This window comes from Microtus ochrogaster, chromosome 16, assembly GCF_000317375.1.
Source record: "Microtus ochrogaster isolate Prairie Vole_2 chromosome 16, MicOch1.0, whole genome shotgun sequence".
NCBI classification, from domain to species: domain Eukaryota; kingdom Metazoa; phylum Chordata; class Mammalia; order Rodentia; family Cricetidae; genus Microtus; species Microtus ochrogaster.
Genome location: NC_022018.1, coordinates 42,787,776 through 42,799,934, shown reverse-complemented (window position 1 = coordinate 42,799,934; position 12,159 = coordinate 42,787,776). Strand labels below are relative to the sequence as shown.

The window sequence follows — 12,159 nt, the reverse complement described above, 5'->3', positions numbered from 1 at the left end:
GGCACTGGTGCACAGTGTGTGATAGGCTGGGCACAAGTACACAGTGGGTGATAGGCTGTGCACTGGTACACAGTGGGTGATAGGCTGTGCACTGGAACACAGTGTGTGATAGGCTGTGCACTGGAACACAGTGTGTGATAGGCTGTGCACTGGTGCACAGTGTGTGATAGGCTGTGCACTGGTACACAGTGGGTGGGAGGCTGGGTACTTTGTCCCTTACTGCTTATCTGCAAGTAGTCAATCTGCTCCATGTCACTTGTTGCCTGTGAGCGTGCTGTCCCCAGTCTCAAGCATGTTAGTAACCAGCACACTGCTTTGCAGAACTGTAAACCAATGCCTTGGAAATAAATGCTGTCAAAACCTAAACTAGAGAGGTGGAAAGAATGGGTAATAGGACATAGAATGAACCAATTTAAAGATGTTCAATAGAGGCCCTAATGTGGGGATGCTTTACTCTTTAAGTTGGTAGATGTTGATAATATTCTTTAACCTTTTAAAGGTCAAAAATATCCAAATTATGAATTATCTATATGGAAAAACTATTTGAGAGGGGGAAATTATATAATAAGAAAGCTAAATTTAAAAGTAAACGAATCAGAGCATAATCTTTATAAAACTAAATGCAAACCAGAGGGGGAAAAAAGCAGGCTGATTTTAGACAGTGAAAAGGGCTGCATTGCTAATCATAAATTCAAGGAATATAGGAAGTATAAAAAAGAAACCAAAATTCTTCTGAGCTCCCATTATACTCAAATAAGTAGATTGTTCTAATGATCATCTTTCTAGGAAGTCTGCTTAGTATTTATGAATAGACCATGCCACACAAATGTCGTAAACACACCCATTGAATTTGGTGCCTACTTGTATTTGTTCCTGTTATTTGTTAATTCAGCTCCCCCTCCCCCACCTTATGTAGCCCAGGATATCCTCAAATTCTCTCTGTAACTAAGGCTGCCTTTGAACTCATGACCCTTCTGCCCAAGCCTTCCAAGGGCTGGGATTACAAGAATGCACCACCATGCTCAATGATACAGCTACTTAAATTTAAACTATCTAATGACAAATAGCAGCAAGGAAATCATCTTTAAAATTAAAATTGCAAAAGTGGTATGAAGATCTGTTTATTGCGCAAAATTCAAATGTATGTGTGGTGTGTTGGTGTGTACATATTCATGTGCGTGTGCACACACGTGGAGGCCAGAGGGTGATGTTGGGTACTTTCCACTGCCACTCTCCACATTATTATTATTATCATTATCATCATCATCATCATCATCATCATCATCATCATCATCATCATCATCATCATCAATTGGAAATAAGGTCTCCTATTGAGCATGGACTTCCCCAACTTGGCAAGACTAGTTAGCCAGTGAACTCCAGGGTTCCTCTAGTTCTTAATTCCCCAATGGATGCTATGATTACTGATCTATGCCACCATGTCCTTTATACATGGGTGCTAAGGATTGGAACTGGGGCATCAGTCTAGTGTGGCTAGTACTTTAGTAGCTGGACCCAAACCATGTAGTGTAGGTTTTAATTGTCCCCTGCTGGTCTATGTGGTAATGCCTTGGTCCCTCTCCTGAAATACTATGGGGAGCTGGGCAAAACTTGAAGACAGAGAGCATCATGGGAAGTCCATAGATCATTAAGGGTGTGTCCACAAGGGGATGGCAGCCCCCTCCTCGTTTTCTCCTTTGCTTCCCAACCATGAGGTGAGTGGCATTGCTTTAGTGAATGCTCTTGCCATGACATCATGATGCGTGTCACCTCAGGCCCAAAGCCAGAAGCCAATAGAGGGCCAAAACAAACCATACCTTTTGTAATTAAATTATATTAAGCACTTGTCATAGAAAGGAACTGACAAATTCGCATAGAATACGATGCCTCAGTGAATGAATCGGCAGATGATTCACTGAAAGTTATTAACAGGTCAAAGAGGTAATGGACTCACATACTCTGTGTTCATGGCTGAGTACTCCAACCCCTAAGATATCAATCACATTATCTGGCTGACTTAGATTATATGGTTCAGTTTATTAAGTCTCTTCTCAAGCATTCACTCTGTTATCTCTCTGCCTCTGCTACTCCACTTGGCCATGTCACAAGGTGACTAAGTCCATCTCTCTGTATGCTTTGGGGATGAACCGTACAATAAAACATACTTGGTACGTCACAGTGGCCTCAAGTGGACACTCAAAGCTACCAGCAATAATGTTAAACCACCCTGATCCAGTTCACTGCCCACTCATTTCTAGACCTCCATTTCAGACCTTCTCCGCCCTCCCAAACCTCTACTACGTCCTCTGTCTTCAGTTCCCACTCCAGATATTGTTTCCCATTAAAGCCAGAGAGTGGAAGACGCTGGAAGAGGGCAGACGCAAGCTCCCCCAACCATCATCCACCTGCCTCTCTGGATCTATGCTTACCCATTGTGTCTGCGCACATCACAGGCAACATCCGTGCTCTGTGTGGCTTGGGGACATCCCTGTACACTCATCCAGTTTCAAGTCGTCACCCTTGGGATGCAAAATCAGGTGGGTTGACTTTCTTTCATGGTGAGAAAACAAAACCCTCTTAGTCGCCCTCCTCACTTTGTTTTCCTTAACAAGGTAAGTTCTTGAAAGTGCCACGTGCCCTTATTGTGCCCATTTCTCTGTCAGCTCTCAAAGCGCTCCCATCAGATTTTTATTGCGCCTCCTGAAATGACTATTCTCAAGGTCACCATCTATACATTGCCTAATCCAGAGAGCTTGTTCTGTTTCTTCTCTCAGAGGGTGGCTTCTCTGCTTGTTGGCTAAATTGGGACACATTTAAGAGTGACTGGAGAGGCAAACTCTCAAACTATTCAAAGAGAGCCTTCCTTAGACTGAATAAACCTATTAGGGTTTTGCTTGTTTGTTGTCATTTTATCTTTTTGGTTACAAGGTTTCATGTAGCCCAGGCTGCCATTAAATTTGATATGTACCTAAGGGTGACCTTGAATTCTTAATCTTCTTGTCTGTACCTCTCTAGTGCTGGGGTAGCATGCATGCGTGTATGTGCATGTGCACGTGTGTGTGTGTGTGTTCGTGTGTTTTGTGACCATATCCAGCTAGTAGAGTTTATTTAAACAATGCAAAATAAGAATGATCGACAAACCAGGTACCTAGCAGACCTTGGCAACAACATCATCTGACAGCATTTACAAAAACTGAAGTGAAGCATTGTTGGTAGAGGGTTCTGTCCAGCCTGGTCCCAAAATAATCACATAGACTGTTTTAAGTAAAACACTGCTTGGCCAATAGCTTAAGTATATTGCTAGCTAGCTCTTATATCTTAAATTAACCCAATTCCTTTACTTTATATTTTACCATGAGGCTTGTGGCCTACTAGCAAGGTTCTAGCTGGCAGCTTGCATCATTCTCCTCTGGCGTTTACAAGGCATCTCACTGACTCCACCTACTTTCTCCCAGCATTCATTTTAGTTTTCCTGCCTAGCTCTATTCTGCCCTATCACAGACCAAAGTAGGTTCTTTATTAATTAATCAATAAAAGCAGCACATATACCTAAGGACTTCATACATCATCTAGAGATTTGCATTGGTATGGATCTTGGTTTATTGATGCATATATAAGCTCAATTTTGTTATATGTATATTTCTGCTCTTGATTAAGGCATCGTTTTTGTGTAGCTCACTTAAAAATGTAATGTATAATTATGAAATAGGTTAATAGATAATCATCTGTGCTGGTCAGGCTTGTAGTCATGTTAGTTAGGTTTTCTAGATATTCAAAGATATGTTTCAGGCTGGGCGGTGGTGGTACACATCTTTAATCCCAGCACTTGGGAGGCAGAGGCAGGTGGATCTCTGTGAGTTCGTGTCCAGCCTGTTCTACAAGAGCTAGTTCCAGGACAGGCTCCAAAGCTACAGAGAAATCCTGTCTCAAAAAACCAAAAAGAAAAAAAAAGATATATTTCATTTAGATAATCTTCAAACCTTTCAAAGACCTAAGGAATATGGCATTTAAAATATTTTAAGAACTTAGGACTTTTCATGACATGAGACACATCTGCTCTTGGCAGCATCAATTGCTACGAGAGGATGGTGGGCATCGAAGAGACTTCTTATGGAGTTTGCTAGCCATTTGGGCAAGAAGCTGCTCTTGCACGACTGCTTGACTGGACTTGCAGGGTCCACAGAAAAATGACTGCTAAAGCTGCCTAAAGAAGGCGAGACAGTTCTTGGGGTTCCTGCTTCATGAAAGAGTCTGCCAGACATTCTGCAGGCAGAAGAAAGTGACTGACAAACTGCCAGTATAGGTGTAACTGTCTTTGAAATTTCCTGCTTCATGGAAAAGTCTGCCAGATACTATGGGCTTGTAGGCTGAAGATGAATGCCTAGAAGAATGTTACAGAGGAACTTTGGGTGGCTGTCCAGGCAGTGAGATGTCTCTGTCAATTCTAAAGTTTTGGAAGATGCTTACAATGTACTTTCTGATTACTTAGGTAATATTATATCCTTCAGGAGTCTTTGATGGAGTTGAAGAATAGATAGTTATAATTTTCCTTAGTTATGATCAAAGATAAAGTAGATAAAAATATTGTAACTATGATTCTTGCTTGATACCTGTTTTGTCATATGTCATTTTACTATGTTAAAGTTAAAACCTTCCTTTTTATTTAGACAGAAAAGGGGAGATGATGTAGGAAGTCCTTCTGTATATGTGCTGCTTTTATTGATTAATTAATAAAGAACCTACTCTGGTCTGTGATAGGGCAGAATAGAGCTAGGCAGGAAAACTAAAATGAATGCTGGGAGAAAGTAGGTGGAGTCAGTGAGATGCCATGTAGCCGCCAGAGGAGAAAGATGCGAGTTGCCAGCTGGAACATTGCCAGTAGGCCACTAGCCTCATAGTAAAATATAAAATAATGGAAATGGGTTAATTTAAGGTATAAGACCTAGCTAGCAATATATTTAATCTATTGGTCAAGCAGTGTTTTAATTAATACAGTCTGTGTGATTATTTCAGGTCTGAGTGGCTGGGAACGAATGAGCTGCCTCTGACAATAAGGCATAGTTTTCATTGGCTACAGCTTAGTTAATCAATCAGTCAGTGGATTACAACTCAATTAGATAATTGGCTCTAGGGCCTCCAGCAACCAGCCAAAACATAGTCACTGTGGCTAACTTCTTTGTTAGTTTGGGCTGTTTGCCTGTCCTGTTTAGGAACCCAGTTCAAATCAATCGTCTTCTGCAAATTAGAATCAGAAAAACCAGTCACTAGGCATGAACTGGGACTATTCTTGGAAAAGCAAATCTGGTAGATTTGAAACAGCTGCTCACTGCTTTCTTGTTATTCTATTTGTGTCTCTATTTGAATAACAGTGATCAGGCCTTCCTCTCCCTTCCTGGTTGCTCCTAGTCAGTCTTTCCCTCACGTCTCATCTGCTGGGTTTGAAACAGTAAGAGCCCCTCTCCTCTTCCCAGCAGCTCAGCTCAGACTTCCACAGTGATCTCAGTCATCTTATAACTTTAAATGCTACCTCCACCCTAATGCTTCTCAAATGAAGCATTTATTATTATTTGTTATTATTATGTATGCTGGCCAACACCTCTTCTCCGGACTGGAATATCTGTGTGCCAACTCTAGGTATTAATGTGGGATATTTTTCTGTATATGTGTTGCTTTTATTGGTTAATAAAGAAGCTGTGTTGGCCTATGGCAGGGCAGAATATAGCCAGGCTGGAAGAGTTGTAGATGTAGAAGAGAGTAGGCAGAATCAACAAGATGCCATGTAGCTGCCGAAGGAGGACACGCCAGAACCATACTAGTGGACCACAGCCTCATGGCGATACACGGATTGATAGAAATAGGTTAATTTAAGATGTAAGAGTTACTTAATAAGAATCCTGAGCTAATAAGCCAAGCAGTGTTGTCATTAATATAGTTTCTCTGTGATTATTCGGGTCTGTATGGGCAGGAATGAAGGGCAGTCTCTGCCTACAAGGTATCTACACACATGTCCAGTTCCTGTGTTCAGTGCTGAGTGACTCTGACATATTTCCACTGATGACAACTCAGTTCTCCTGGTTGTTGTAGCTAAACCCAACAACGTGATCCTGACTCCTCTCTGTCCCACAGTTCTCAGTCCACATCTGCCCATTCATTAATCCTACTGGCAGCTACATCAAAATAGCTACGGGGGATCCAACTGCTTCTCACCACCTAGTACTGCTTCCACGCTGGTCGAAGTCACAGGCATCTCCTATGGCACAATTGAGACAGGTCCTTCACTGGCCCCTGGCATCTCCCCTAGTGATGCTATTGACACAGAAATGAGATGGTGTCATCATTCTGCTGATAGTCCTCTAAGGACATCCCTTCTCGGTCATGCAAGCTAAGTTCCCACTACAAACTGTCTCACCCTGTGCCTCTGACCACTCACTATCCCTAGTAATACTTGCCCCTCAATTCTTTCTACTCAAGAGTTTTTGTAGATGCTGTTCTCTGAGCTAAAGTTTTCTTCCTCCAAATGATCTTATGTGCTATTCTTCACCTTCTATTAGAAGTTTAAACCCTGTCACCTTGAACCCCAAACTTTAATACCCCATCCCTATTTTCCCTTTGCATTTACCACAAATTAAACATTTTTTCTCTCTGTTATTCTCTCCTTCCTTTCTCTCTCTCTCTCTCCTTCCCGCTTCCCCCTCCCTCCCTTCTTCCTCCCTTTCTTCCTTCCTTTCTTCTTTCTTTTCTTTTCTTTTCTTTTCTTTTCTTTTCTTTTCTTTCAGGACTGTGTTTGAACCTAGGTCAATACTAATGTTGCGCAAGCACTTGACCTCTTTGCTGGTAAAATGGCTCAGTCACAAGCTCTTACACAAGCCTGACAATCTGAGTTTGATAGCCAGAACCATGGTTGAAGAAGAGAATCGACTTTCACAAACTGTCCTATGATCTCCAAATGCACACTGAGGCCCATGTGCCCCCCCCCACAGAGATAGATAGACACACAGAGAGAGACAGATAGAGACAGTTTTATATTCATTGGAGGGGTCTATAAATTTAGTATTCACCAAACGTAGTTGAATCAGCACCTATTTCCAGGTGTTCCTCAGTCCAGTCATAACCTTCTCCAAGAGCATCAGAGGCAGCATCACTGAACCTTGGTGCTTTGAAGCCTTGGAAGCTGGGCCAGGACATCCATACTGTTTTCAAGAGCTAAGTGATTCTGGGGCAACCACAATGGAGAGCCACTGTGTTAGCCAAATCATTTTCCTGGATTCTGAGTTTGGAATAGTCTTCTGGGATTCAGGCAGCCCATTCAGGCAGCCCGTTACAGCTGTCTGCTAAGCACAATGAGAGAAATAGATCTCTATGCCAAACCAGTACATTGCAGATCCACAGAGATGGCCATCAGCGATGACAGCAAGGGGAAGGTTGGCAGGAACCGGGGCAATGGTTGGTGAGCTTGTGCCTCTGTTTGCTGGCCCTGAGTGCAGGGTTTCTGTGGGAGGAGTACAAAGGAGCCTCCATGGAAGCATCCAGCAGCCAAAGGGCTGAGAGATGGTGGCTGGGAAGAAGAACCAGTATCAGTACAGACTCGGTGAGCCAGTGGGGAGTGGGAGCCAGGCTTCTGTGGACTTCGCCAGAGAACATAGACCTCAGTGGCCACAATTCATTCAACAGAGAAGCTTTCTGTCTTCTCCCCGCTGTCCACAATGATCTCATATGGATTTCAAAAGCTTTTCTCTTCCATTAGAGTCCCGGATCTATTATGTTATAATGTGTTTGTCTGTGCTTATTAACTATTCAGGAGGCTGTGTTGTTCAAGAGCTTATGTGGATTAATTAAAAAAAAGAGCTTATGTGGGTAATGAGTAAATATTAAGTTACTTACACCATTTTAAAACACTGAAAACGGCAATACTTCCCTGAGTGATCCCAGACAGAGAAATTTCTTTGTTTTTTAGATTTTTTTTTCTTCTGGTGATCACAATAATCTCTTTGACCTCCTCTCCATATCTCATATTTGAGCAATCACAAAAGTTAATTTTTTTAAAAAAAGAATGTAATGTCCCTTTTTAGAGACACCTTCTAGAATGTTCGTTCTGAAAGTTAGATCAAGCGGATGTATTTACTTTCAGTCCCTGCTTAAAAGCAGCATTTCAAGCCCAATAATAACTCAGGATACACCTGTTAACATTAGTGCAAGTTTCAGTTTCTGAGCTTTTTGTGAGGCCCTCCTTTCAGAGTACTATTTTAGGGGTACGTGGCACTGGGAGGAGGTGGGACCTGAAAGCTGCAGTTTCTCCTGCTTGGTAGTGATTCCTCCTGCTTCAATTTTCATGGGATGCCCTGGGACACAGAAAGCTTTGTAACCAGGGGGCTTCACCAGGCACCCGACGGACTACTACTGGAAGAGCCTGCAACCCCATAAAGGCTCAAAATACACAATCAGAAGATGGTGTACCGAGATGTCTTTGTTCAGTGATGACCCCCATGTTCATGGGTGGTTTACTTGGGACACCTTCTCAAGGAAATCAGCCTCGGAGAGTAGACAGCTAGGATTGTCCAGCTGTTCATTTCATAAACAGGTGTCAAATGCCTGCGGAGAACCAGACATCATCTTCACAATCCTCACACCATGGAGCTTCCACACTGAGCAAGGTCTGCCACACACAGAAACGGTAGCAGCGGGAACCAGTGTTCTGTTAAGGAGCCTGGAAAGGATAATTTGGCACAGGTACACAGGAGTGTCACGGCCACCCTCGTCCCGCAAGGATGATGCGACCACCGGAGCTCTTCTCACTGCAGTTTATTCCAGGACTTTATTCACATTCTCTCTCTCTTCCCCTCTCTCCTCTCTCCTCTCTCCTCTCTCTCTCTCTCTCTCTCTCACCCCCCCCCCGGGCAAACTTCTCCCAGCCCTTAAGTAGGCATGGGCTACCAACCCTGGATTGCCAGGTGGGCACCGCCCATAGGTCCACGCATATGCAAGCAGCTGATAATCATTGCATGATCATAGCATAGGTCAGGCCTTAGCCATCTCAGGAGTTGATTATACATCTCCATCAGGTGTGATTCCATGCAGCTTGCTACACAGGAGTACCTTCCTTCGGAGGCCAGACAAGTCCTTCTTGGAGATAAGTCGTGAGGTGCTGTATGCCAAGGACGTGTGTACAGCTCTGGGGATGAACGAGGTCTCCAAGAGAGTGAGTGTAGACAGAAGGCCATTTGGAGGCTAAGCCCCGGGAAACTAACATGAAGAGGGAGCCCGAGGAGTAATGGAAGGGAAAGCGAATCAGAGAAGTTGAAGAGGGTGGCAGATGTGTGAGTGTCACTCATTCAGGTGGAGTGAGAGTCGATTGTGTCAACCCCGCAGAGAAGCCCAGAGGGATGAAGAGAATGGAGTGTTCACAATCAGACTGGAATGCCTTCATGCTAATCTGCTTTCTGCCACTACAATAAATACCTGAGACATATACAGAGAAAAGTATTGAGACTCACAGGCTTGGAGGTTCTGGGCAATGATGAGCCATCACCTCAGGAGCCATAGAATGAGAGGTGGGGCCCTGAGATCTGTGAAGATACACCTCCCATGATCTTACCCCCTCCCTCCTCTGAAAGTGCCACCACCAGCACCACTCCGGACCTCCAACACACAGACCCACATAGGGAACATTCAAGACTCAAACCATAGCATCTTTATTCAGATATTAGAAAGATTTCCTGTTAGGAGGGATAGCACCTAGATGCTGCAGTCACGAGGAATGAAGACAGGAAGGAGTGAAGAGAGATTCTGTTAGCCAGAAGGAACCGCAGTCTTCAGGGACATAAAGGGAGTGTCCCGGAAGAATGGCAAAAACTAGAAGGGCAGATGGAGCCACACTCAGTAGAATCAATATCAGTATAATGGGAGACGGCGTTCTGTAGACAGGAGGGAGCAATTCTGTAAAGGAAGGCACTTGCCTTCCTTCTCAACTGCAAGACTCATGTGTCAAACAACCAGCAGTCAATGCTTGAGAGGGTTCCCAGAGCTCTGCTTTATGACAATGGTTCTCAACCTTCTAATTCAGTGACCCTTTAATACAGCTCCTTATGTTGTGGTGACCATAAATTATTTTTGTTGCTACTTCATAACTAATTTTTTGTAAATGGAGACTGATTTTTTTTTGTTTCCTGGCCACCCAGGCCTGAATAATTTATACAGAAACTATATTAATTACAACACTGTTTGGCCTATTAGCTCAGGCTTCTTATTAATAACTCTTACATCTTAAATTAACCCATTTTTATTAGTCTATGTACCACTGTAAGGCTGTGGCCTACCAGTAAGGTTCTGGCATCTTTCTTCTTTTGCAGTTATATGGCATCTGCCTGACTCTACCTTCTTTCTTCCTTCATTCAGTTTAATTTTCCCCATCTTGCTCTATTCTACCCTGTTATAGGCCAAAGCAGCTTCTTTATTAATCAATGGTAATAAAACATTCACAGCATACAGAGGGAAATCCCACATCAAATATTGCTACTGCTATGAATCGTAATATAAATATCTGATATGCAGGATATCTGATATGCGACCTCCAAAGGGTTTGCCACCCACAGACTGAGAATCACTGATCTACGCAGATGAAAAAAGCACTGATATTATAAACTGTGTATGGTGATCTTCTATTGATATTTATCAGCAGCACAGCGAGAAGGGTTAAGAGGTATGAAGTATTGAGGGGCATAAAGCTTCGAGCTCAACCTCCACAGCTTACTGGACAGGATCACTGGACAGAACCATTGGGTTTTTCGCCACCAGTAAGTTTCACAGGACAAGAGGCATGATGGAGGTGCATCACAGGAAGCCTTGAACAGCAAACTGAGGGATTTCTATTTTCGGCTGTATGCCGAGGCCACTGGCCAGGGAGGGGGTGCTGGTCCAAGTTTGAGCAGCAAACTACCATAGTTAAGACCATGTGAGCAAAGGAAGCTCTTTGGTCCCCGCCTGTCGCAGGCAAGCTCAGGTCCCTTCAGGTCAGGAAAGTGGGAAGAAGTGCTTGTTTGAAACCTGCTGTCTTAGAATTCGAGGGCACAAAGGAAGAGAAGGAGTGAGCAAGAGATGCTGTCTGAAGTCCCTAAAGAATAGTTTTGGAAATTCGGTGTTCGGCAACCCACTGTTAAACATTTGCAGGAGACTCAACCTATGATGAGGACCACGGTTACAGATGCTGCCAGTTTCCCCTGTTGCTAATGCAGGAATAAAGACTTTCGGTCTAGAGAGGTTGCGACTAATAAAAGCCAGGTGATTCTCAGAAATGCTGCTGAGAAGCCCCGACTTTAAAAATCACCATCTACACTTGTTATAATGTCAATTTCTTTTTCATCGGCATAGAGCAGAGCGCTAGGAACACTCTCAAGTGTTCACGTTGGTGTTGCAATGTCCCTAATTTAACTTCAGTTTCTCAAGGCGGGGCCGGGAGCTCTGATTGCCACCTGCCATGAGATTAGCGTGTTGGCGTGAGTTACACCTCAGTCCCGGCGACGGCTCTCAGCCATGCTCAAGGACGGTTCAGTCAGAACAGCTGGCGGCATTCATTTTTGTAGCCAGTGTGAGTTAGAACGCATGTGGCAGGAAGAAGAGGCCGCTCTGACTGCCATTCTTTTTCACCCTAAGTGAGGGCAGGGCTGAATAACAGGGAGGCGCTCTTAGGAAATGGTTTCATCACAGCCCCTGAGGCCAGGCCCTCAAATCACAGTTCAGTTCTGGCTAAGAATCTGACTCATGCGAGTGGAACCCCACCCACTTTTGCCCATTTTCCTCCTTTCTGCTGACAGCAGCTCAAGGTGGTCCTGAAATCTCGGGGTCTTGGTGTGTGATTAGATCAACAGAGGCTGCCACTGCCCTTGCCTTCACTGCTTGGCCTTTTCGTTCCCAACAGGGAAACGAAGGGAAAAGGCTGCTGAGGGACTTGGGAAGGTGGAGGAGCTCCGCGAGATGGACCGGAACTGGACTGGGATAGCGCTGGAGGTGCTGCACGAAGGACCCGAGGATCTGAACCAGGTCTTCCCTGATGCTTTCAGCAGAACGCCACTAGTTGCCCCGGGAGGTCGGGCAGGCCATGAGGCGTGCCCAGGCGAACGGGGGCGTGGTTAAGGCGGGGCTCTGAGATGGGGCGTGGTTATGCAG

General features: G+C 44.2%; 1 protein-coding gene across 1 annotated transcript in view; it reads left to right on the top strand.

Moving 5' to 3' along the window:
- Bloc1s5 (biogenesis of lysosomal organelles complex 1 subunit 5) overlaps positions 1-12,152 on the top strand; it is a 113,008-nt gene extending 100,856 nt beyond the window's left edge. Inside the window, exon 5 of the mRNA XM_026782948.1 lies at positions 11,912-12,152. Coding sequence (XP_026638749.1) covers positions 11,912-11,992 — 81 coding nt within the window. The 3' untranslated portion in view covers positions 11,993-12,152. The remainder of the gene's footprint in view (positions 1-11,911) is intronic.
- Positions 12,153-12,159: the final 7 nt, after the last annotated feature.